Source organism: Perna viridis, chromosome 5 (genome assembly GCF_037379345.1).
Source record: "Perna viridis isolate PV_CMFRI_1.1 ecotype Kerala chromosome 5, ASM3737934v1, whole genome shotgun sequence".
Classification (NCBI taxonomy): Eukaryota; Metazoa; Mollusca; class Bivalvia; order Mytilida; family Mytilidae; genus Perna; species Perna viridis.
This window is the reverse complement of record NC_142449.1, coordinates 19851618-19879319: the sequence shown is the minus strand read 5'-3', so window position 1 is coordinate 19879319 and position 27702 is coordinate 19851618. Positions and strand designations below refer to the sequence as shown.

The following is a 27702-nucleotide window of genomic DNA, read 5'->3' as shown; positions in this document are numbered from 1 at the left end:
GTTCATTAGACAGATCTAAAAATAGGTTTTAAAGGTTTATAAATGTGAAATGTTTTAGTGCTCTAATTTTAGCAACAAAATAAATCATTTAAGGAAGTAAATTTTACTATGTATCGTCAGGATGGACGTTGCTAGGACTGTGTTTGTAGTGATGTATATTTCAGAAGCTTTATGTAAGTTTCATGTAAATGCGGTTTTTCGAAATGATTATTTTAAATTTGAATAATGGTATATAAACCTATTCTTTAGTTTTATATTCAAAATGATGGAAAAAAGAATAATTTGACATTCGACGTTAAAGGCAAATTACCCAATTATTGTTACTGTGAAAATTAATTTCAAAACTTTTGTTACATATACTTTTTTTACACTTATAAGTGTTTTTTTAGCAGAAAAGAAAAAAAGGCAAATTCTTCGCTTTTTAGTTTTAAAACATGAACTGTTTAACATTTAGACTAATGCATGTTTATATCATTAAATAATCAGCTAAACGCATTTTGAAATTTGAAGATGATTTATGCCTTAACCGCAAATCACAATAGAAATCTTGATCATGAAAAATTTAATCATAAGCCGAGCATTTTCTCTAATGGCATATTTTCATTTTTAATGAGATGAAAAAAATGTCCACTTCTCATATACCAAATTTTGTAATGTGACTGTGACGTTATCAACATTTTAAAAGTACTATCGTTTAATGTTGATACTAAAATTAAATTTAAAGAATTGACTGCAAATCCTTCGGTCTCTTTTTAATAACACTAATGCCCGTGATGCAAACTTTCAAAATAATTACATTCTTTAAACAATTATGTTGGTCCATTATTGAAACTAAAACTGTTACAAAACCCATACAATTTGCAATAATTTGTCATTTTTTCAGAAATTTGACAGAAACTAATGTGTCGCAGCCACACATATGATGAAGAAATTCCAAGTGCTTACATTCATTTAAGTTGCAAAAAAGATTTCTAATTTGTAAGAATTTGATCTAACGTATATATATCACAAGAGCCGGCTTTCTACATATATTGGCAAATTTAACATTATAGAATAAATGGTATTAGAAGTGTTTGATCATATACACATTGCAAAACATTGTCTTTCAAAGATCTTAGACTGAAATATCAGTGCCAAAGCCACCAACGGTATACCAATATTGCCAATTTTAATATTTTTTATATTAATTTTGGGCGATGTTTATTTTGACAATTATTACATTTTAAACAATAATATTATTCCATTATTGAAATCAAATTTGCTTGCTATCATACAATTTACAGAAATATGTTATTTTGTGGAATGGGGACAGAATATATACTCTTGGAAATTAGTGTTTCCCCACTTTAAATTTAAAATAAAGCAAAAATATCCAAGTATATTATTTAGAATCGTTTGACAAATTAAATTCGTTCACAATTTATGCACATACATGTTTCTGTAGTTTTAAGAATATTTTGCATGATTATTTTTCATGTAACTCGGAGTAGCGATTATTTTCAATGCAAGTATCAGTTATTGCCGAACCCGGCTGTGAAATTCTAAAATCGATATTAATTGCCCAAAACTTTGTCCATCCTAATGCATATATGTGTTTGATAATACATTTCCTTTACTTTTTTCTTTATTTAATGGGGAATGGGCATTGGACAAAAGGAAACAATGCGATGCAGCTGGGGATGGGAGAATTGGGCTATGGGAAATGGGCGGGATATGGCATGCAAACGGTTGTCCATTCCTTTTTTTAAGGATTAGCGTTTCTAGATACTGTAAATATTTTGTTTTCTTTCGTTTGTTTTTGAATTGCATATTTTAATTATAGATAACCCCAAAGCCTACGTGCACTTTGAATTCACGTCCCTGACTAATTTATGCGGGCCTGTCTGTTACCTATTCCGGTTTGACTGAACGTCTATCGTATGCCTTATCTAGTATAGTGATATTTCAACTATCTCTTTATGATAATTGAATCCGCCTCTGCCAAATTTTAAACACCATTGCAATACTTAAACCCCTTATTTTAACCTCCCTTTTACGATTGAATAACCCCTTATAGTAATAAATTTTGTTGAAATAATTTCAACAAAGCCATTCGACTGTGATATTTTGACCCAACCCGAAACAGCCTTTTACCTTCCCCTCCCCCTTATGATAAGTGAACCGCCTGCTGTGACATGATAATTTCTTACTGCAATATTTGAATCCCCCTGTTGTGATATTGTATATTCCTCTTATAATAATTTAACTCCCCACTACGATATTTAATGCCCATACTTTGTTATTTCAAACTCCCCCAATGATATGTAATAGTTTAAGCTGATATTGTGGTAGAGGGGTATACACATCATTAGGGATAAAATGATTTGGAGGTCCTTCTTCCATGTGTGTCAAAATATTATATGACATTTGTACGAAATAGCATATGAATGGCGCAATCGTACTCGTTTGTTAATGTTTGGAAGCGAAATAATTTCAACAAAAAGTACAACTTTTGTACCAAAACATCTCACTCTTGCGTGATGATTAAATTTATGTAACTGTTTCTTTTTCTTTCTCCGATACGTAATTGAAGGTTTTTTTTACAGGAAAACTGTGGAATTGGTATTTTCCAAATTTTATGTACTCGTCGACATTTCCTTTATACAGGCATCTAAGCTCCCAATTAACTGGGGCCTTAGGTGTCCCCATAATCGCTGCCCAAATGTGTCCATTTAGACAAAGTCTAATCTCGACACACTTTTTCTTGCATCCTGTTATAAAGCTGGGTTTGTGTAACATACTCGCTACCTTACTTATTACATTGTAATTACTCTCTGATATCCCTGTAATTTCTAATTCAATTGATTGAAACTGTAAAAGACATAAATAATGGGGAATACTTGAATTATTGGGATAAAGGTTTTAGTGCTTAAAACATAATGAATGATATAGTCCTCATTTACAATTAAAGATGCTGTTGAACCTACCGCTGAAGTTCATAGGTTTGAAAATACCTCAGTTCAGCTCAACTGTCCACATCGAGCCACAAGTTCAAATGTGTTGGCTTGGGAGTACAGTCCTGTTTATCCAACCAGTGCCTGGACAATATATACACTTAACAGGGATTTAAATACCAAACTTCCTTCTTATCCTAGATTTAATGTCACTGGAGACTTCAGCAATGGAGAATATAACTTTGTAATCAACATCTTAAAGAAAGAAGATGAAGGTTACTACAAATGCAATCTGAGATCTACATCAATAGAGTCTGTACAGAAACTGGTTATTTTAGGTAAGTATGATGTAGAATAGTAGAGGTGCTGACAAAAAGTTCTCACCCATACATAATAAGAGTCTGAAGTGGCGTTAAAATGTGTCGAATAATTTCCTTGCTAAACCTTTATTACGAAGTAATGGAAGAAAAATAATGTTAATAATTTGAATAATTATACAAATTATATTTTGTCATCATACGCTAAATACAAACGAAATGTTCAATTCGTGAAAATGTCATGAATCGATGTTTTCCAACTAATTTTTCTATAGATATTTACATTTGCATACAAAATGACATTTTAAGCGAACTATAAAAAGGTAATAGATCGAGTTACCACTTTTGCAGAAAAACGTAAAAACAGTTTCGATATATGGTTTTTGGCTGATTTATATAATGACCCTGACCTTTGACATTTGGTATCTGAAGGTAGTAATCAATGTATCGATAACGAATATACACATGGTTGCTGGGCACTTTTCAAGCTATAATTGACCGTTCCTAAGTACAAAACATTAAATTATTAGTCATACAGTTAACAAAAATTCATTGCGAGATTCTGGTCTAAAGCTGGTACACCACTATATGCTATACATCAATACGACGTACTACTATAATTTGACTTTTCTTAAATGTTTTTCACATTCAATTCATTTCTCGTTCTCAGTCAGATTCTTTACTATTTGCTTGTGTATGCCTTTGATAAAAGTACAATCACCCACTGCGTCATTCAGCTTAAGAATCAATGTTTTGATTTTGAACTTTGTTAGTTTATGCTGTTTAAGGATATCGGTCATCCGAAATATTTGATGTAAATTTTGCCATCATTTGGCAATGTTGCATATATTTAGACGTTTATGTATATATAAATAGAATAATGTAGGCTCAAATACAGCATCTGATTGAGTCTATGTCATAATTAGTAACAGCTGTGTTGTAGGCAAACGGAGGGCTTAACAAATATTTACATTTAAGTTGTGATACTTGACATTAAAATGAAATTTAGTTTTATCTCAACTGATAGTGAAACTTCGAAACTATTGACCAAACCTTACGACAAACATGATGACTTTACATTCAGAACTTTCTTTTCGTTTGGGTAACATCCCTTCAGCACCTGCTTATTGAGTATTCATATCACTGCTCATGGTGTATCCATCTATGCCATGAAAACATATTTGTTCACGATATCATAGTTTTCCTTTCTCCTTTCGTCTACCCCGGACTCGACGTTTTTATTAGCAACTCTGCGGATGTTTCTAGAAAAGCAGAGGACGCTTACCCTACCGGAGCACCTGGTCCATGCTCCCAGGTTTTAGTGGAGTCCAAGTTGCTCATTTGTATTTGTTACTTTGTATGTATGATTTTAGTTACTTCATGTTCTTTGTCGTGTATGTCTGGTCTTTGTCCCTGGACTACATTCTTTTGATTACCGCTATAATCTTGGATCCCTTGATTATTATTTGAGAATAATTGTGGCAAGTTTTAGATTTCTATGTATCGTTATGAACTTTTTCCCATGTGTTTCTTTTTGAGAGGGTATATTAGGACAGAAAAATCAAATACCACGACTATTGAATTTAATGAATTTTTCATATGTGTTCCAAACCTTAGAGATTCAACATTAATACCTCATTAAACCTACTCGCATTACTAAACGTATAACATTTTGTGCAGTAAAAGAAAAAAAAATGTATCCCAAATTACGATTTGGTTCTATAGTTAGACAAACTACCTGAAACTAAGTTTTCAAGATCAGATAAATTGCTTGAACTAAGTATCCCTATTATTGCAGCACCTCTATTATGTATTTTTGCAGAATGATAGAAACTTTTACAGTGCTTTAAAAAATGTAGAAACGATACCGTATTTCATAGCGGGTGATCGTGTTCTCCCCACAAATCTATATTGGCTTTACAAATTATCTCAAAACTTATTCAGCGCATGTTTATTCCCATCATTATGATTAACTCTATAAATTTGAGTTAATCCACCTGATCAATCAGGTTTAAGGCCTGGTCATTCATCGCAGACATTCTTGATCAACAGAGTTGATACATTTCAATATATAATGAATGAGGGAAAAATCAATAAGGAATGTAATATCATAAACAAAAATTAAATATAATAAGGTGTACCTTAAGGCTCATTTTGAAGTCCTCTTTTGTTTATTTCATACACCAATGACCTTCCACTTCAAACAAAATAGTAATACTGATCTGTATGCTAATGATTCACCGATTCATTTATTGAGTAAAGATGTAATAGAACTAAAGCCTATGACACAACAAGACCTTGTGAAATAAATAAATGGTACTAAAGTCATACCATGTTTATAAACTGTGATTAAAGAGTGTATATTGATTAGAACCAGAGAGAAACTTTTGTCACAAAGTGATGTTCCATCATGAAAAATAAACTCTAATATTATTCAAATATCTATGAAGTTACTTGGAGTGATGATAAATCCTAAATTATGCTGGTCAAAGCACGTGAAAGATGTCTGTCTAAAAATACCTTGTCGTATCTATCTGTTATTTAAGATACAGAAACTTATAAATCCTAATTCAAGTGAACTTTTTTATTAAGATTTATATCTTAACTCCTATTGATTATTGTATAGTCATTTGGGTGAACTGTAATCAGGAAAATCTTAACCGTATTATTAAAGTACAAAAAGGCCTATACGACTAGTCAATGATACAAAATGCCTTCCACCATCTGCGCCCTTGTTCAAACGATTTGAACATTTGAAAATAGAATGATATATCACAAATGTGTTTTTTTAAATATTTTTTTTAAAGCACAAAAAACAAAGCAACATCGTATCTCTCTAAAAAGATAAAGCTTATATTTGAGAGCAACTATTGCTAATTACGAAACACAAATAAAAGATAACTTAATTATTCCCAGAACGAGAACACCTCTCTACAAAAGGTTACATGCAGTTACGCTGGTCAAACACTGATGAACAACATTCCAACAACAGAAAAGAGTTCAAAAAGCTGCCAATTTTTTAAAAAACAGATTAAGATGCATTTTACCCAAAGAAAAGAGTTGATGTTTTTGTGATACTCTGTCTTTGTGTGTATTAATGAAATATTTATTATTGAATTATTGTTTATTTATTTTTGAGGACCTAAGGGAAGATAAGTGTATTCACTAACTCTGTAATTTCGTGAAAAAGAAGTATTATTATTATTATTCGCTATTCACTCTGTCCAGTTAATTATTATATTTTACCCTTTTTTGCATAAAACATACATCTGCTGAGTCAAATATTGATATTTGATAACAATGAAAATTACAAGTTGAAATGAAGTTCATACTTGCCCCATTTCTTCGGGATCTCTGCATTTGTAACAACATCCCATAGAGTTTAATATATATTCATGTAGGTATTTCTTTGCATTAATAAATAGGCTATCAAGTGTTGCTCTACTGAAAAAGACCAACTATTCTAGGTGCTGAAGGAAAAAATACAGATACATGTATTAATTGAATCACTGTTTTATTTACTCAACATCCTCTTCAATAAATTTGCCAATGTATATGTTCATGAAAGTATTTGTTTTCCATTTACAGTTGGGCCATCAAGTGTTGGTCTACAGAAAACAGACAACAAATTACTTGGTACAGAAGGTCAGAGTTTACAGATAACATGTACTTCTGCCGGTGGAAATCCTGTTCCTGATGTTCAGATATTGAGGTCCGGGTCTGTCGTAAAAAGTGATAAACAAATAGTGACATACACTATACAAACATTAGATAGATCAGATGATGGACAGACAATTGTATGTAGGACTGGATATACACAAATAAATTCATTCCCTATGAATGATTCAGCGGAAATTGTTCTTAATTGTATGTACTTTTCGTAGGTAAAGTAAAAAAAAACCTCTAATTTCGTATTTCGGTTTCATCTCTCCTAACTATTCGTAAACAGACACATTGTATCAATTATGGTTTTAAATGTGGCGTAAATATTGATATTGCCAACTCTGTCGGTCTTTCAAACATCTTCTTTACTATAAATAATAGTTTCATTTAACAAGGAAGAATATCAGAACGTGCCATTGCCTTCAATATGTTGGATTTATACCCCTTTTAACCGTGTGCTTTGGAACATATAGGAGATTTTTGTCGAGAAAAAAATATGCTCCTCCTGTTATTGTTCACACAACTGGTCCTAAAAGCAACGAAATCTAAATAATGTAATTAAATTAGGTAAGGTAAATAAGCCTTAGATGAAGCTGCCTTATCATCAATACTGTTAAGTTTCGTTGGCATCCTTATGCTTTGGTGGAGGATCAGGACGAGATGAGGAAGAGAACAAAAATATATACTAAAATGTGTTGATAATACACATAAATGAACATATATGTTTTGTAGTTGAACACAATTTCACATGAACAATAACCTGTTACAACCATCGGTGATTACAGTTTACGAACCCAGTTTCACAGCCATACAAAGTATTTATTGAGAATAATTCAAGTAATAGGCTCATTTTCGTTCTCCTTTTGATACGATTATTGGTAGCATTTTAATACACATAACATTCTGATATTCAATCACATTGTACATACTGATCGGTCTTTTTCACAGGACAGAATGTATAGTTCGCCTTATAACACTATAATCACCTCATTTATACCTACTCGGTGAAATTCCTATGTAGAATATAATTTCTAACATGTTTCGATCTTTACTAGCCAGTTACCCAATACATTTCTTTCTGGTTTAATTTATTGTCTTCATGGTATTATAGGTAAGATATTTGAAAATTTATGTTGGCGTTTGTATATTTAGTTTTTTTTTTCTAGTAATTGTATTTCTAGTAATAGGCAGTAATTAAGTTTTTTTTTTAATTTACGATCTCAATTGTTATGTTAAATATCAGATTTCTTGAACACTTTGCTGAACCAAACAATTAATGGCTACACATCTTATCATTCAAGATTTGATTTCATGGTAAAATTTATCAAATTAGTACATTTACTATTTACAGTAAAACCAATGACACCAACTTACAGTCAGGGATCAGTGAGTGTCATTGATGGCAACACTTTGGAGATTATGTGTACTTCAATTGGTAGTAGACCAGTAGCATTTTTTAATTGGTATATCGATAATGTAAACATCACTGACAGTTCAGTAATAACATCAAGTATATTAGATGGGTCGACCTTTCAAGTTATCTCTAGATTGAGGTTAACTTTAACCAAAGATCAAAATGGAAGAAACCTCAGATGTAAAGCCATAAATATTGCTGCTCCTGATGGCGTAGAACCTGCTCTACCTATCACTGTCGATGTCAAATGTAAGTAGATAATGTAAAGTTAACATATTTAGTTTAGGTATGCAAATGCACTGCGTTCTATTTTATGTTCAGTAAGGCAATCTCCGTTATAATTTTGCAGTATTGAGCAGTTAGGAGAAAACTCAATGCAGCCAATCAGATTTTATTTTGTCAACTCTATTTTTATAATTGATTTGTATTTGTATTTATTTAACTTTTTGATGTCAAAATATTGAAATCATGTAGCCAAAACAAGTTATATTGTAAACTTGAAACTAAAATATTTGTTTCAAGTAACATAAATATTAATTCACAACCAATAAGTGGCTAGTACAGTTAAATTATAACAAATAAATATAATCATGAATTGATAGTTGGTAGTTTTAAATTCATATATGAAAAAATGATAAATTGCTTAAGATTAAAAATTCTAGGAGTAGCCTTACAGTCATTATGTATTTTACTTAAGATGACATGTCCAATTGGCAAAAACAAAATATTGCTAATAATTAAATGATTGAGTTCGAACATAGGAAAGGAGTATATCATAATACATGTATTGTCATGTACAATTATTTTTTTCGGGTGCACAAGCAAAACTGTGCTTTTGTCGGAAACATAGTACAATCTGTTGATTATATAACAAGATGAAATTAATTTTGCTGTACTCGATGATGCAAGGTGCAGACACTGTAGGGGTCACAATAAATACAGGCATTATTGAATAAGCCCCACTTTTTTTGCCAATCAAAGTACTCGAAAATTACGACTTGTTTGTTTTCTGTATTATTTGTACTTAATCCGGTTCATTGTATTGGGATATCTGGTTTCGATACCCTTCAGCACTAAGTTTAAATGATAAAACAGTTACAGTTAAGGGAAGAGTTTTTCCAAACGTCCAAATGCCTTTGTCCTGTAAAGCAGATGGTAATCATGATGCATATACATTGTACCTTCTGTAAATGGGCATATTAACTTTAATATTCCATTTAATACGTTCTGTTTAATTCAGATCCACCAACAGTGACAGTAGGAGCCAAAACGTTAACTGAGGAGATAGCACACACAGAACTGTCCTGTATAGCTGATGGTAATCCTGATAGATACACCTTCTATGGCTGGACCCATGAAACTCTACAGGGGACTTTAGTACGGAGACTTAATGGTACCAGTGATGGTACACTTACACTTCAAGATGTAAACAAAAATCTCCAATACCAGAATACAGGGAGATACAACTGTACAGTTGGTAATGGTATCCCAGATACAGGTACACAGAAATCTGGATCTGGAGTTATTACCGTTAATGGTATGATAAATTATTGGATGCACAGACCATAATGTCACTTAGGAATTATGGATATTGAGAGAGTAATCAAAGGAACCAATGTTATAGGGTAATCAAAAGAATGCAATCCAGCGACAAAGACCAGACATGGAAAACCGACATACACAACAAAAAAAACATAAAGTAACTAAAATCAAACATAAAAAGTAACAAAACCAAATGAGCAACTCAAACTCCACTAGAAACTGGGAGCATAGACCAGGTGCACCGGTAGGGTAAGAACATATATTTTCTTCATTCTGATATAAAAACATCATTACCAAAAAATGAATCGCATAAAATAATGACAGATACTGTAAACAAAAGCTATACATAAAACAAAATAACAACAACAACAACAAAAAGAAACAACAAAACAAAAAACAAACAAAAACAAAAAACGACAAATTACATATATCAAAAGATGTCATCAAATGATGCCAATATCATTTACTACAGATTAACATGAATTGAATATGCACACTTATCTTCAGGATTTATTTCTAGACGGTAATTCCAAACAAAATAAATTCTGATTTCCCGACAAATCCTTACATTTAGTTGTGTACGCTTTCGTAATTGGATAATGGTTCATATATTTTAATTAAGTGGTACATATAAATGAATATAATTATTTTTTTCACAATCTGTTGACTGTCTTGTCTTCATCTGGTCGGAATATACAGATCCACAAGTTCTTCAATATACGTCTTTATCTTCTACACCAGTATATGCTTAACATACATGTATCCGCTGATTTAATTTTCTGTTTTATTGGTCATTATGTAAAACATTAAGCTGCACACGCCGTATTCGGAGATAACATCTTAAAAATGTATTAATCATGAATTGATTGTTGTGAATGAGTTTACAGAAGGATGATTACGATTACAAAAAACAACTTTAACGATTGATTTTCTAACGTTAAATAAATGCTAATTACTAGGCAAACATACCTTTTCTTTCATTTTATATAATCACCTGACAATAATTCACTTCAATTATCCCAATGTTTAAAACCTGAAATTTTGAATAATATTGCTTAACAATGAACAACTACAATTATTAGTGCAACAAAATGTCAAACGGGCTGTCCTACATTGCACAAAATATTATTATCAACCTCTAATTACACTCAAAATTAGCATGGAGATTAATAACATTAAGAAAAACAAATGTTTATACATTTCATGTGTTCAAATATTTTTGCAGTTGACCGAACAAAATTTTCAACTGATTTATGTTCGGACTGATACACAGTAGTTATATATTTATATTTAGTCGACGTGGCAACGTGTTACAGGTTTTATATTACAAGTGGTTTTATAACAAGTGGCGAGACGATTTCACATGTAATTTACTAAATTTACACGTACATTCATGTTCTGGATCTAGCGAATGACCCCGTTAAATAACAGAAGTGAATAAAATATATTGTTTTCGACAAGGAATATGAGAATATATATCACCATAGATAACCATAATAACAAATATATTCTACTTGAGTGTCTTCAAATAAGCGTTTTATCGGCCAGAAGCCCATATTAATGACGACAATTGACATGTGTCAGCACATTTGCACATGTGCAAACTTTCCTTCAATTTCCATACCTGTGGAAGAGTAAACTTCTTAGTATTTATCAGTCTAATTCGTCTAATTTTATGTATACGCAAGTCATTCTAAACTCTATAATGAGTTTTTATAGAATAGGTAGCAATGTTTGACATCACATATCGATTTAGATAATGGTTATCAAGTTTTTTTGCAGAGGAGGAAGTTTTCAATTGAGATTATCTTAAATTGATGTTAAGGATGGTTCTATATATAATTAAGACTCACTAAAATGAAGGCATTTTATTACTTTAGAAAACAAAAACTACAATCAAAATTAAAATAGAAATTCCACCGTAAGCTTTGCACTTTACATACTTTGAATTGTGTGTGTGTGTTTTTTTTTTTTTTTTTTTGGTATATATAAATACGTTGAAGTGAAATTTACGACGTTATTTTTTTTTAAGAAATGCAGAAAAATTGAATGCTGTAATACAATAACAAAATGGCACCAATTATCTTCTTAATTTTGCAGCTCCACCAGTGTTTTCATTATACAATGATTGGTCGCAAAGAGGAGAAATAAAGAAGTCAGCCAATATATCTGTATATGTCTACAGTGTTCCTGCTGCATTAAACTTTGTATGGTACAATGGTAACATACGGATATCGGATTCAGGATACAAAACGTTTTCTTCACAAACATTCGTATCAGTTGTATTTCATGGCAAAGAGATAGAGGTTAATGGATTGCAGGTTATACTTACTATTGATGAGGTAAAGGATGCCGATTTTACAACTTATAAATTGGTTGCCAGTAACAGTAGAGGGAGTAATGAACAAACCATATTATTTAATTCAATAAGTAAGTAATTTGTCTCTAATATTGATATATAGAGTACAGAACAGAACTTTTAGATCTCAATCTCAGATATGTGTTCTTCTATTAGATTAGACGATGGAAAATGTAAGTCAAAGATTTTGAAAGCGATTTTTTGTGAGAAACTAAAAATAAAGAAAACAAATCTTAATTGAAATATTTTCTTCAAGTTACAAATCAGAGCCAAAAATATCCAATATAAAATTGTACTTTTCGGTATACTGTACTCGTGTTGTAACCAATCACTAAAAATACATACATGTAGCATATATGAATTTACTGTTTAAAATATAGATTTGGATATTTTGTTATTTATGTATATCCTTTATTGTTAATGTAAACAAGAAATACCAATTTCAAACCATACAGCTTTATTCTCGTCTGCGTGACAGATTAAGTGGTTTGTATCGGAAGCAGTTTTGGTAAGAGGAATTTATTGAAATGAAGAACTATTTGTCTTATTTAGGTGCTCCGGACCCTCCACAGAACTTAAAAGTGATCGATCAAACTGAAGAAAGTATTACAATTCAGTGGGTAGCAGGATATAACGGTGGATATAAACAGACTTTCGCCATTTTTTATCGTAAACAAGGCACAAAGAAATGGACAACATTGACGGGTCTAAAGACTCTCAGAGGAGATTCAAACGAACATCATCAAATTAAAATTAGCGGGCTTCAACATTCAACCAAATATGAAATTAAGATGTTCGCCGAAAACAAGTTGAACAAGAGTGCAGAAACTTTAACTGAAGTTGGAATGACGGATCTAAAATCAAATGGTTAATGTAATATGAATAATGTATTATTTTAAAAGTGCAACACCTAAAAGTTAAAACTAACACTGAAATACATTAAACATTGAACAAGATAAAACATGGTGCTGAAGAACTAGAAACCTAAATAATTGGTGACCTTCTTCAATTTAAAATGCACCAGCCGATCTCAAAATGAATCTAAACATCAAAGTAAATCATGAAACTAATCAGAAAACTCACCTCACTTGTATCAAGTAGGCAACAAGATTGAAATATAGAAGTAAGTACACTTGAAGTAAAGTCCATTAACCTGCGTTATATCAAATATATACTATTGTATACTATCACCTGAAAGATCAAACAACTACTTCTGTTAAATAATTTGTATATTATGAACTTGATTGTTATAGACACACAAGGTATCATTGCCAATTTTAAAACGCCATTTTGATTCCTTTTCAGTTGAATATATTAGTGCTCTGAAAAGAGAAAGAGATACACTAAAAGGTGTTGCTGTAGGACTGTCTGTTACTACTGTGATTTTCTTTGTCGTCAATGTTATGCTTGTTTACAGACTTTTAAATGGTATGATAGCTTATTCCTTGTTATATTGTAAACATTCACATTTGGAATAAAACATTTTATTATTAGGTCTGTTTTTATTTGTATCAAAAACAGAAAACCCATTTGTTTACATTTTCAGTTATCGCTTTGCTTTAACTATTAAGAACGGTTTACCATACGTATAGGGAATATATTTTAGTGTTTCTAACGAGAGAATAATATTATGAGAAGGACACATTTTAGGTACGATTATATATTTTATATGTATTTTCTTTCAGACAGACGGAGCAATTCAAAGTAAGTCCTGAAGTGAAATCTAAAGATGTTAGTTGATTTTTTATGATTAAGTTTATGTTAATTAGAGTCTAATTACATTATACGAATAATATAATTATGTTTGAACTATGAATTAAATAAGGTGACTACATAATTTTTTGTAGCTAGACACTGTTTGAGATGCATCTTAAAAATTATGTAAAACAATTTCTGCCTCTCGTAATCCGTATATGCAGTTTTCTCTTTTAGTTGTACATTCTTTCGAAATAAAATTTAAAAAAATACGGGCAACCTTATCTTATAAATAAATATTATGATATTCTTCGTTCTGCGTTCTATAAGTCCTGCATAGAGGTCCAAGGTTCTAGCGGAAATCAAAGGAAAGAAATCCAGGGACGAAGACCAAACAAGGAAAACAGACATACAAAACTAAGAACATTAATTAACTTGAATAATTCATAATACAAAATTTTTAAACCGCAAGCCATAAACTAAAAAAAAATATAACGACTTTTTTTCTTCCAACAAAATTCAAAGCAACCAGAAACTCATTATATGCATCGTAAAAGTGGTGCTCCTCTACTTGCTGACCTATTACTACACTCTTATAATGCTGAATTTATAGCTGATCTGATCCGAAAGAAAGAACATCGAATGGCTAGATCCTTTAATCTCAGTTTCTGCTATATAGATGACGTACTATCTTTAAACAATCCTAGTGTCGGGGACTAGATACATCGCATCGTCCTCAAAAACTTGAGATAAAGGATACTACAGGCACTGTGAAGTCAGCCACATATCTTGACCTACAGTTAGAGATCGATGGTAAATGAAAACTATTGCCCAAACTGTACTAAACACATGATGACTTTCCATTCAGAATTGCCAATTTTCCTATCACATGTGGCAACATCCCTTCAGCACCTGCGTATGGAGTTGTCATGTCACAACTCATACGTTAGGCCAGAACTTGCCTAAACTACGCAAAACTTTTTGTATCGCGCTAGGTCTCTTACAGTTAGGCTTCTTGAACAGGGTTATATTGCTTCAAGTTTGTAATCATCACTACAGAAGTTTTATGGTCGCCATCATGAACTTGTGAATCGTTATGGTGTATCCATTTGCACCATGAAAACTCATTTGTCATTGTTTTCCTTTCCTTTTTCGTCTCCCCTGACTAGACGTTTTTATGAGCAACTCGACGGGTGAAAAAACAGGACGCTAACCCTACCGATGCACTTGGTCCATTTTCCCAGTTTCTAGCGGAGTCCGAGGTGCCCATTTTCTTTTGTTACTTTTTATGTTTGATTTCAGTTTCTTTATGTTCTTAGTTTTGTATGTCTTTTTTCCATGTCAGGTCTTTAGCCCTAGATTACATTATTTTGATTACCGCTATAACATTGGTTCACTTGATTACTCTTCCGAAAGATAACGAGGAACAACAGGCATAATATTGATACAAGGGAGAAACTATAGAACATAGAAAAAATGTCTTCATCTTCTTTGTGTGTGTGGAACTTTATAAGTTACACATTTTTGGAATTGCAATCCAAACTTGTTACTTGTATAAGAAAATTCTGCCATTTATTTTATCATACTAGTTCATACCACATATATCGTTCTATGATATGATATTGCATAATATATATTTTGTCAAATAGTGAACATGAGTATTTATTTGTATAATAGTTATTTTTCTCTATACTAGTGTTAGCAAAACTTAATTTTCGTCCTTACAATCAAGGAGAAAGCATACCATACCTAACAACATTATTTTTTTTCTTCTCATCTATGCTTAAGACAAGCCTTATCCACTACATTGCAGGAATTCGTCGAATAATCGATCAGTCGATAGAAAGTCTCATCCTGAAGTGTACTACAATATAACCGACGATAACGACGATCAAGGTAAACAAGTGATGTTCCTGAACTTGTTGTCGAATGTTATCAAAGAGGGTTAATTATCAAATGTTTTCTTAAATATAAACATAAATGTACATAGTATTAATTATGTTTTAAACAGATCATTGCTAATCATTTTAATAATTAATGTAATGGTTTTCAATACTTAAAAACAAACTTTACAAAAACTTTTGTAATAACCTTTGTAATATTTATGCGTGTCTTTTTCTTTATTCAACAATGAACTGAAACATATGTATTATACATTCTGACTAATATAGAAGGCTTTTCTATTTTTCCTCCTGCATTTAAAAAAAAAATATTTGTAGATCCACGTTCTGCACTGTAAGTACTTTCTTGATTTTTTAAGTTGATTGTAACATTATAACACTTTTTCACATTTTAACTCGATAAACAGCCTTCAAATGTATTGAGTGTCACTCATTACATGTAACAGCATACTTTTCTAGCCATGCTTACAGAAAAATGAAAAACAAAAAAAAAAGATCAAATTGAATCCGGATTACTATCTACGAATAACGAGTTGACAAAGAATTTAGACATACAGCAAGAACTATTAAAAAGATAAAATCAGAAAACGCGCTTGTTCAGAGTCATCCATGCTTTTCTATCAGAACCCGCCGAGTTGCTTGTAGATTATCCCCGGAGTAGAAAAAGAAAAAAAAACAAAACCAGGAAACGAAGACAAAATCAGTTACCATGGTGGAAATTGATACAAGTTGAGAGTAATTTATGTACGAGATCAGCTAACTACAGCATGACTTACATTTGCAGCAACAGTTTAACATCTGTAACACTGACTTCATATTCAATTATATCTTAAGTTTTTGATGTTGTAAGTAAAGACAATGATGGAAAAAAAGTCTTCATACTTGCTGGCGGTCCATTTATCTCTGTTATTTTTTTGTAACGAAGCGAAGTGCGGAATTACGAGAAGTTGGGAACAAAAGATAAACCGAATGTATATGAAGGTTTAGATCACAAAACAAGAGCAGGTGAGTGTGATTCAAAGGCTTTGTTATTATACTTATCTTGTCCACGGAACACATGCAATATTTTTGGCACACATTCCACTTGGTATGGTTGTGACCAAACATGTTCACTTACTTATCATCTATCAAATAAAAGTTACCCGAGTACGCAGTTGAAGAAACTGCAAAGAATCAACAGCTTTATTGAAATATAACAAATGTCATGACTCATTATTTCGTTTGATTTATAATCTGAATCAGTGATATATATTAATATTTGTTCACGTCTTTTGCAAACTGAAGTGAACAACAATATCCCTTACCTAAAATAAAGCGGTGAAATATATTTATAAGTACCTAATTGTTCTATCCTTTGTCGATGTAATTATCAAATTACGTTGAATAGAAATCTTAGGTTTAGTTTATTTCATTAAATGAAGACAATACTAATTTCAGACTTGCAAATATTAGCCTTTCCATTCTTTTTAGTAACTATAAAGTACTTCAAATATTAGTTCAGTTCGCATTTTTAACGAAAATTTAATACAATGCATTTGTCAGACAGATATATGAATATCATACCACTTTTCCTAGCATTACATTTTCTTTTTTCTGGGAACAAAACTAGAATTAGAAATAATACAATACCACAACAACGAAATATATGTTTTTCTCGAGCTTATGATCAGAGCATTTTCAATTGACAAAGAGAGAGGTTTTTTGCATCAAAATCATATTTCTTCATGTTCTTGCATTTAAGATCATAACATTATTCCCATAAAAGTTGTACTTTTCATACCTATAGATTTTTGTTTTAGACAAGAAACATTGTGGGTATGTACATAAATATTCAAATGTATAATTACAACACCACAAACAAAAAAGTAGTCAAATCCAGCCCCTTATTAGCAAAATATTGAGACCACATACTTCTTACACACACTCGTCATTTTATACCCGGTCCCCCTTTCAGCAATACCTTGTCAACGTTTTACCGATGTCCACTGAAAGCAAATATGGCGACCAAATGGTTCAATGAATTCCGTTGGATCTGGATGCCATGGCATCAGATAAATTTAAAAGGAAGAAAATGTTGATTTTTCTTAGAAGCAAATATTTGTATAGGTCATCTAAGGAGTAAAATTTGTTCCAGAGTCGTGTAGTAACCGGTACCGAATTTACCCTTGTCGGAGATTTTTTACAAAATTTTTATGCAACTATTAGTACTGTTTTTTTTGCAAAATTTTTACACCCTAAAAAAGTATATTAATTATATTAAGAATGTTTTGTACGAATGCACCTGGCTGTATACACTGAATCAAACTCATTTGTGTCGCTTCCTTTTTATGGAATTGTTAGTTAAAAATCACAGATAAACAAAAAAAAAACACAATTAACATCTATCTTATGATTAATTGTGTGTTAGTATTAAAATTAAACCTTGTATCACATAAAATTGCTATACAAACGCTAACAGATATTGTAATAAGAATAAATAAGTATTTATGTTTACCTTGAATTAGGAAAGGTGAAAGTTATGAGACAGTAGGAGCAAAAGACAAACCGAATGTCTATGAGGAGTTGGACCAGAAGCCAAACGGTAATTACACTAATTGCATTTGCTTAAGTCAAGGGAAGGGTAGCGTACATGAAGAAAGCCGCATAAAGAAACATTATACAATTGATATAAGAATGATAAGTAGAATAACATTACCTTTATCATCAAATACTGCCATTTAACAAGATGTTATATTTTGTTTTATAAATGTTAATTTATCAGTTAAAAAAATAAGAAGATTCTCTTGATAAAACAGAATCTGTAAAACCAAAAGTACATTCAGCGATGTAGATGCAATAATTAGTCATATTTGGTATGGAAATTTCTACTCAAAGAGCACAACGCTAAAACAAATAAAAGCTTGCCTCATAGCACGAAAACTAGATTTTTTTTAATTAAACTTAATAGCTTTTTGTTTTGCTGTTTTGCAGATATCACGAGTAAAATTTATTCAAATACGCTGATTTGATTTGAGACTTATACATTATCATCAAAACGTATTTTATGAGTGACGAATACTCGTCATTTGCAAAAAACAATAGTTATATTTGTTTAATAACATACTTTAGTTGTACAGGTCTTTATGTTTATTTGACAATTTGGCCAGAGTTCGTGTGTTTTGTTAATTGTCCTGTCTCAAAGTAATTTTCTTCTGCCTGTATATTATGCATTTTATCCTCATATTACATATAACCTTTACCCGATAAAGAGCTTTTAGTGAAGCCCTTATAAAAATGCGAATAAGTAATGGGAATAAAAAAGCAAACCCCATGGACGGAAATCCCATGACCGTCTTTACATTTGATATGCAAAACTATGAAGTAAGAGAGTTAAAAGAAAACACATTTTAAACAACCAATATGCCAAACATGCAAACGCACGCAAACCTTAAATAAATCCCCCGTAAAACTTATAAAACCGGAATAGCTACACTATATCTAAACATATAGATTATACTTATATAAAATAGAACAGACTTCAAAAACAACCGCGTAACAAGTATCTACCAAGTGAAAAAAGTCTGCATCGACTTCTTTTATTTGAATTTGGTAACATATATACATATATAAACAATCTGCAACATTTTCAAATTTAAGTGATAAACATGATAAATAGATAAACAATATTAAAACAAAGATCTAAACCCGGTCATGTTGTATATTTGATATCAAGTTCTGAAAGAGTAATCAAGGGAACCAAGGTTATAGCGGTAATCAAAAGAATGTAATCCAGGGACAAAGACCAGATATGGAAAACAGTCATACACAACAAAGAACATAAAGTAACTAAAATCATACATACAAAGTAACAAAAGTAAATGAACAACTCGGACTCCACTAAAAACTGGAAGCATGGACCAGGTGCACCTGTAGGGTAAGCGTCCTCTGCTTTTCTTGAAACACCCACCGAGTTGCTCATAAAAAGTCAAGTCCTGGGTAGATAAACGAGGAGAGGAAAACTCTGACCCTGAAGAATGTCTAAATAAATAATGTTACTCGCCTTCATCTCAGAAGAAAGTAAAACCAAAAAAAAAAACATGAGTGTGTAAAACGAAAACAAAATCCACCGAGAAAACGAAGCCATAAAGACTAACAAAAATAAACAACAATAAGGATAAAAAACACACTTAAGAAACGTTGAAAAAGACATAAACAGAAAAAAAGGAACAAAATAACAAACAGACAAACAAACAAGCAAATCAAAACAAAATCAAAGGATAAATTTATCTCTTGGCCGTTTAAAGAGGGGGATTATTGTTGGCAGATGATATTGCTAGTACATCACTGATCAGTCCATCAGGTATATGTTCAGATATTGGAACAATGAACTAAGCTTTTTCGGTAACATAGAATCAACCAAATTGCTTGGCTAAACATCCGGAGTAATAACAGCAAACATTTTCATTCGTTGCGTAATGCTAAAAAACAACCCATGCTGCAACAGCTGTAATGGTAATACAAATATATTTTTGTTATAGTAACTAATAGTGCCATGAAATACTCTGGACGGCTCTCCACCTGTTCCACAGGAAAGTAGATAATAAGAACAATTCTCATCGACATTTTCTTTCGCACAGATACATTTTATCTATTGTGTTTAAAATTGTATCTGTACATTTCTGAATGTAATTTTTTTCTCGGTCAAAGTTGCAAGGTATAGTATGGTTAATTTATCCTTATACCAGAAAAATATATTATTGCGATCATGCTATATGTACATCCTTTCGTCCGTCCACATTTTGAATCAGGATTTCCACTTACTCACAGAATAATCGAATTTCATAAGACTTTGGACATAATGCACGTCTCATTTTTTTTACATCTGGAAAACACTTGGCGTTTGCTCTTGTAAAACATGCACATTGTCACTAGTCGACCGAGGAGGGTAAACATTACACACCTCTTAACTCATCTAAAATCACCGAATTAAATTTGATATAACTTTACAACACATGAAGCCATATGTACGTTTTGTTTGTTGCCTAAATGTGTCATACTTTTTCTTGCGTGGTTTCTGAAGATTGGAGCAGGCTAGTGGCTTAAGCAAGTCAGCTTACACACAGTTTCTTTTATTGTATTCAGGTTTTGTGAAAATAAAAAGATCAGAGAACTGTTGTATAACATATACACAGAATCGAAGTAACCAAAGTTTGATCATGCGAAATTGTGATGGTGGTTTTTGATGAGTACATGAGTACAGGCTGTCACTTCTAAAACGCCAATTTATGCAAATACATTTACAAATCAAAATGTATCAAACTTCAGTGTTCATTAATTAATGTAGAAAGGCTAATATTGTAGAAATACCACAGGTAAGAGCAACATATGTTTGGTTATATTTATCATAATATGAGGGGCCCCAGTATTGTATGAGTTGCACGATTTAAATTGATAACCGAAATTTCAGCTAATGCGGATACGACTGCTGTAAATCTTGTTGATTCGGCTAAATCTTCTGCTTAATCATATAGTTAGACTAAATTTGTAATACTGTTTCATATCTTTTATTTACCCAGTTATTTATTTTACGAACTGACATGCTGACATGATTTAACAGATTAAAGATTATGATTTTTTATAATATCTACAAACTAGTTGTCCGTAGTTATATCCTTATTATTTTATCTTGAACTTAAAGCTTATACACAAAGCTCAAATTTCTTTGAAATTCATGAATAGGATTTACATTGTTTTACTGTATATATTTTATTAAGATATTCTTTTAATTTTCTCATATTTATGTACACATCTTCTGTACTGTTTTGACTACTGGTTTTATCGATATTAACTGGTGACAATTTTATGCTGCCCACTTTTTGTTGAAATATATCGGAAGTAATTAACCGTAATGGAAGAGGGTGGGGGGTTCTTTGCGTGTTTTTAAACTGTTTTAACCCACCTTTCATTTTGAAATATCCCTGTACCAAGTTAGCAACATTGGAATGATTTAAACTTTCCGGTATTTACCATAGTGTTGCAATTTGTTATGCGGACTTTCATTTTGGAATATTCCATTTGATTACAGCAATATTTTATAAGTTCGGTAATTTTGTTATAACCTTTCATTAAGTTTAACAATGTGCGTATTTTATCTAAACTACAAGAACTTAAGTTGAACAAGCACCGCAAAATAGTGTTAGTTCTACGGTTATTACATGTTCTATCGCTAATTTCCCTTAAGTTCCCCAACATAACAACGAAAAAAAGTCATATCCCGGAAGTAACAAAAATGGATTGTAAATACGGAGACAATTTAACGTTCCCTAAAATTAAACAAATAAAAAAATATAGGTTAAGATTACGTTAAAATTAAAATGACATTATTTGTTTTGCTACTTTTCGTATTTCTCCTGTGTTGCACTGTTGTCCTGCTGTTGTCAAGAACCTAACCCACGTCGGAAAAAAATATAACTTCGATTGTATTATCTAAATCCAAACATATATTTTCGAATTATTAAACGAGTTGATTATTTTTAGTGATATCGAACTTTTTTTATCGAACTACGTTGTATCAATTATTTAAACACATTTTTCAGATATGAATAAATGATTATTTTAAACATAGTACATGTACATTTAAAGCTGTAGCTAATCAACAGCTAATGCATCTAATGGATTTTTCGACTACAACACCTTGAGGCAGAAAGTTGCGAAACCTTACACATCTATACATCATGGTAAGATAAGAAAAGGAGAAATCGAATAAAATTATAGACATTTAAAGTATTCTTAGTTTTGAAACATAAATACCTATGCAGTCTAAAACGTGTCATTATAAGCATTTTGTGTGGAGTAGTGAAATAAGCCAGAAATGTGACCACAACTTGATACCATTGTAACAAATTGATTCGTAAATGAGACATACGAATGCACCCGAAAACAATCATGATTGTGTTGATGATTGGGATAGTGGATGGTTGACTCGACAAGCTCAAACTGTATATAAACAATAATGAAAATGACCTTAAATTGCGCATAAGGGAATGATGGCTTAAAAAGGAAGAAATGAAAGTTGAAAAAGGAAATGAATACTAAAATGAGATCTATGACCCTTCCCGAGTCGACTGTGACCATTTCCAACTCTGTGCGACCTATAATGGCGAATAAGGAAATGAATGTTGAAATGAAATGCATGTTGAAATGAGATGTATGACCCTTCCCGAGTCGATTGCAACCATTCCCAACTCTGTTCAACCTAACTGTCCTTTCATCTGTGGCAACATTTTTTCAACATCTGCGTATGGACTTTTCATATCACAACTCATACGTTATGCTTGAGCTTGCCGTAACTACGCTGATTCTTTGTACCACGCTAGATTTCTAATAATTACACTTTTGAAACAGAGTTCTGTTGCTGCAAGATTGAATTCTTCACTACAGAGTTTCATCGTCATCATGAACTCGTGGATCATTATTGTTTATCCACCAACACCATTACAACTGCTTTGTTTCACGTGTCGAAATTCCCCTTCCCTCTTTCGTCTACCATGGGCTTGACTTTTTATGAGCAACTCGGCGGATATTTCTAGAAAAGCAGAGGACGCTTACGCAACCGGTGCATCTGCTCCATTTTCACAGTTTTCAGTCCGAGTTCCTCATTTAGTTGTATTCCCTTGTGTGTATCATTTTGTGTTATTTTATGTTTTTCATTGTGTGCATCTGTTTTTAATGTTTGGTCTTTTTGACTGAATTACTTCTTTTTTTGTTTCCGCTCTTACAAAGTACTAAGGAGCTCTTCCAAGAATTTCATATATGTGTATTTGCGTACAGGTTATATTTAAGTAAAGATGTATAATGTTTTTCATAGTTTTCCTTTCCTCTTTTATCTACCCCCGACAAGACTTGTTTTAACAACTCGATGGGTGTATCTAGAAAAGCAGAGGACGCTTATCATACCGGTGCACCTGGTTCATGCTCCCAGTTCTTAGTGGAGATCGAGTAGCTCATTTACGTTTGTTACTTTGTATGTATGATTTTAGTTACTTAATGTTTTTTTTTTGTTGTGTATGTCTGTTTTCCATGTCTGGTCTTTGTCCCTGCATTACATTCTTTTGATTACCTTTTTAACCTTGGTTCCCTTGATTAATCATTGAGTCTGGATTTTAACTCGGTATGGAGTATAAAGAGTAAAATATATCATACAGTCCCTACATGGGATAAACTTCCCACTTGCCCCATACCCCATTGTCCCATTCCTCATTCCCCATTGCCCCATCCCCCATTGCTCCATTGCCCATTGCTCCATCCCCAATAGCATCGACTTATTTCCCGTCGTCAAATGCCTTTCCCCATTCCGAAAAGAAACCAGTAAAGTAAATATTTTATCAAACACATATAATGCATTAGGATATAACTGTTTTGATCAAATATTGATTTTAGAATCATGTCGACGAGTTCGAGAATTACCGAAATCACGCGATATTTCCATATTTTACAGGTATTATCGCAACCCCGAGCTGCATGAGGAATAATCATACAAAACGTTCTTAAAACTATAGATATATGTATAAATTGTAAATGAATTTGATTTCTAAAATTATTCTTAAAAATATTAAAATTGTCCAGATAAGGCTTTTATTGATTGTTGTTATACATATATTTAAAACCAAATTCATGAAAATGAGATATTTGCCCAAATTGAATAAGTGCCAGCAGATGGTCTTAAATCATTGTTTAAAATGTTAAAATTGTTAAAAAAAAGCATCGTATTTGTGACTGTGATACATTTATTTCAATAAGATTTCTCAAAAATGACATATTTCTGCAGATTGTATTGGAGCGACCAAAAAATGGTCCAAAATTATTGTTAAAAATATTAAAAATGCAAATATTAGTATCCGGATGGTGGTTGCGATACTCATATTTCAGCCACAAATCTTCAAAATGACATATCTTTACAAAGTGTATTATGTGCGAAAACTTTTAATATTCCTATTAGTCTAAATTTAATGTAAAAAATGTCAAAATTGTCTATATTATTATTATGTGGATGGCTGTGTTACATGTATTACAGACCAAATTCTTGAAAATGAATTTTTTTTGCAAATTGAATGAGTGCGAACACTTGAAATTACATTTATGGTCTTATATAATTATTTAAAATTTTGGAATAGTCAAAATAGGCATCATATGTTGGACTGTGACATATTGATTTCAGTTCAATTACTAAATGACACATTTCTGCATATTGCTAGGATGTGAACAGTTTTAATTTCAATTATGGTCTAAAATTCTTGTTAAAAATATTGAAAACGGCAATATTATTATCCTTTTCGAGGTTGCGACGAATAACATATTTCTGCCAATTGAAAGGAAATCAACATTTTATTTGACATGGTCTTGTTAGCATTGCTCAATGTGTTTAATTTGTCGATATTAAAGTCATACGAGTGTCTCCGACACAAAATTATTTTAGTATAAATTTTCAAAAATGATTTACGTGTAGAAATCATATGAGCGCAAACTTTGTTAATAAAAAGGAAATGTACTTCCGGTTATTATTTAAAAAAAATGTCAATGAATAATCAACTGTGACACCTGAAATAATTAAACATTACTATAAAACAAGTTTGTTTAAAAATTATTTTAATTCCTGTCATAAAATTATGATATGTACGTTGCTTGCGGGAAAAAGGCAGAACAGTTTGTTTGATTGACAAATAAAAATCATGCCATCGCCCTATTCCAATTGCCCTATTCATTTACCCCATTCCCAATGCCACATTACCGATTGCCCCATGCCCCATTGCCCATTGCCCATTGTCCCATTCCTCATACCCCATTGTCCCATATCCCATAAAATTGGAAGTTTATCCCATACAGGTACTGTAGGTTTCAATGCTATATTATTCTGGTAATAATCTTGAATTGAGAGTTTCGAATTTTTCAGGATCCACATTGAATCACAACCACTGACTCGGTAAATGTTTCTAGAAGTTTGTAAAATCGCTATCCTTAGTGTAAAAGCTCTTCTGTGAAAGATCATTACATTCTGAACCCTCATTACACATACGAGCAAAACGGGCTGGTTAAGAATTGTGAGTACCGTTGGAGGTGAATTCGGGAATATAACCATCTAGATAAGTAAAATTAAAAATATATAAAAAAAATGTCATAAATGATTGTTTGAAGGCTGCCATTTCCTAGTGTTATATCTAAATCAAGGAACGTTGTTTGAGTACTGGTTATGTTAGACTTGGTCAACTTATGTTTTTTTGCGTAGATATCTTGAACATAGTTTTCAAAGTTAGGAATATTTAAAGCCAAGCTATCATTAAAATAACTTAGGTTTTGTTAAAATCATGCAACAGATCATGTTTTGATTGATCTTTAAATAGTTCAACCATAAACTGTGATACGTAACAGTAGGGGAACAAATCGGCTTTATGAGGTGAGAGGAGCACAGTTGGTCACCAATGGAATATCGACAACTTGTCTGTATTGAGTATTATAATAACAAATATAAATATTTTCAATTAAAAATATCAATGCATTGATCGTATCTAAATATGTCCAGGTAGTGTATTTGTCTCATCTATAATCATTGAAATAAAGCATTCGCCATTACTAGTGACTCCTCAAATGTCAATGATTACAACAAAGAATTTGAAAACAAATGGTCAATTATGATTCCAAGATCAAGTTTATCGCTTCTGCCGTTCCTAATGGAAAACAGTGTGTATAATATATTAACATATATGATGTGCGTTCATTTCTATTTTTTGGAAATTAGTATGGTAATCGGTTTTAAGTTCAAATGGCATGTATGCTGCAGTAACCATACAAATCACCTGCATTTTATTTCTGGTCTGTTGATAACTGTCATGTTACCTTACTTTTTTTTCATGTAGGATTTTCAATTTATATAAACAAATAGATCAAATGCTAATGAGAACAAGGGATGATATTACCTCAAACCCCTAAGCAAGTACAATATTATATTTCCTTCTAATGTTGCCCATGGGAAAGATATTATTTTTCTAACTTAGTTTTCCCATCTTTCTTTAATTATAGAAGATCAATTCATCAGGCGGATGCAAAATGGTCAGATAAATATCTTGATTGTGTTCGTTTAGTTTGAAAATTTTGTAATCAAAGTAATCGTCGTGAAGTTAACACCTTTCATTGCTGCACTTGCATTTATCTTTTTCTCCGTGGGTGTTTGAGCCAGATGCTGTAATATGGGAAAGAATTAACATTAACGACTTTCTTTGTCCATGAATATTTGGTGGTTATATGCTTACTTATTTCAAGAAAACAAAATAAAACAATGATCAGAATTTGCACCATGTTGTATAAATATTCATCGAAGACATAAGGCTATTGAGACTGACAGTCATTGAAAGTCATTGGGAAGGAAGGAAAACAATAAATAAGTGTAAATTGTTTCCTTTTGTTGAAGTGTTAGACATAGACCAACACTTTACAAACGTTGTTGTAAAAAGATGTTAAACATGTATACTTATGATATATTCATTACAATTCAGTGTATTATTTGTTTCGTTTACATATATCAATTTAGGGAACTCCGTTGTACTTGGTTGACGTTCGAGTATTTAAACAAGGAACCAACTGGTTTTAATTTTAATAATAATTATTATAATAAAATCTACACATGAATATAGTTGTTCCTTTATTTTGATAAAGATACAATACCTATCAGACTCAAAAACTAATGTCCCATGTCTATATCACATTTTGTACCAAAGTGCTTATAGTTTTTAATTATATTCTGAGGAGCCATTATTGTTAAGAAGCTTATTCTAAATGATAATTCAGACTAAATTAATATTCAATTAATACAGGAAAAAACCTATTATCCGTAAGTTTCAAACTCAAC

General features: G+C 31.7%; 1 protein-coding gene across 6 annotated transcripts; it reads left to right on the top strand.

The window, feature by feature from the left end:
- Positions 1-41: 41 nt before the first annotated feature.
- LOC148616431 (adhesion molecule nephrin-like) lies at positions 42-27592 on the top strand. 6 transcript variants are annotated; one of them, XM_088583457.1, is made up of 15 exons: positions 42-173; positions 2951-3271; positions 6839-7117; positions 8265-8576; positions 9568-9864; positions 11970-12299; positions 12781-13095; positions 13534-13656; positions 13914-13932; positions 15737-15819; positions 16143-16158; positions 16750-16829; positions 17624-17639; positions 18329-18405; positions 20946-27592. In XM_088583457.1, exons 1-15 carry the CDS (start codon positions 122-124, stop codon positions 21044-21046), a joined length of 2421 nt encoding a protein of 806 aa, XP_088439583.1. In that variant the 5' UTR covers positions 42-121; the 3' UTR covers positions 21047-27592. The 6 variants fall into 6 exon arrangements, 5 of the variants coding, with proteins under 5 accessions (XP_088439583.1, XP_088439584.1, XP_088439585.1 ...); XM_088583458.1 differs by lacking the exon at positions 20946-27592 and adding an exon at positions 20342-20939; XM_088583459.1 differs by lacking the exon at positions 20946-27592 and adding an exon at positions 18795-18937.
- The last annotated feature ends 110 nt before the right edge of the window (positions 27593-27702 follow it).

Coding starts and splice junctions, on each gene's coding strand:
- LOC148616431 (XM_088583456.1), top strand. CDS start 122: ATGGACGTTGCTAGGACTGTGTTTGTAGTGATGTATATTTCAGAAGCT. Junction 9,865..11,969: donor TGGAGTTATTACCGTTAATG/GTATGATAAATT, acceptor TTAATTTTGCAG/CTCCACCAGTGTTTTCATTA. Junction 13,096..13,533: donor GACGGATCTAAAATCAAATG/GTTAATGTAATA, acceptor ATTCCTTTTCAG/TTGAATATATTAGTGCTCTG.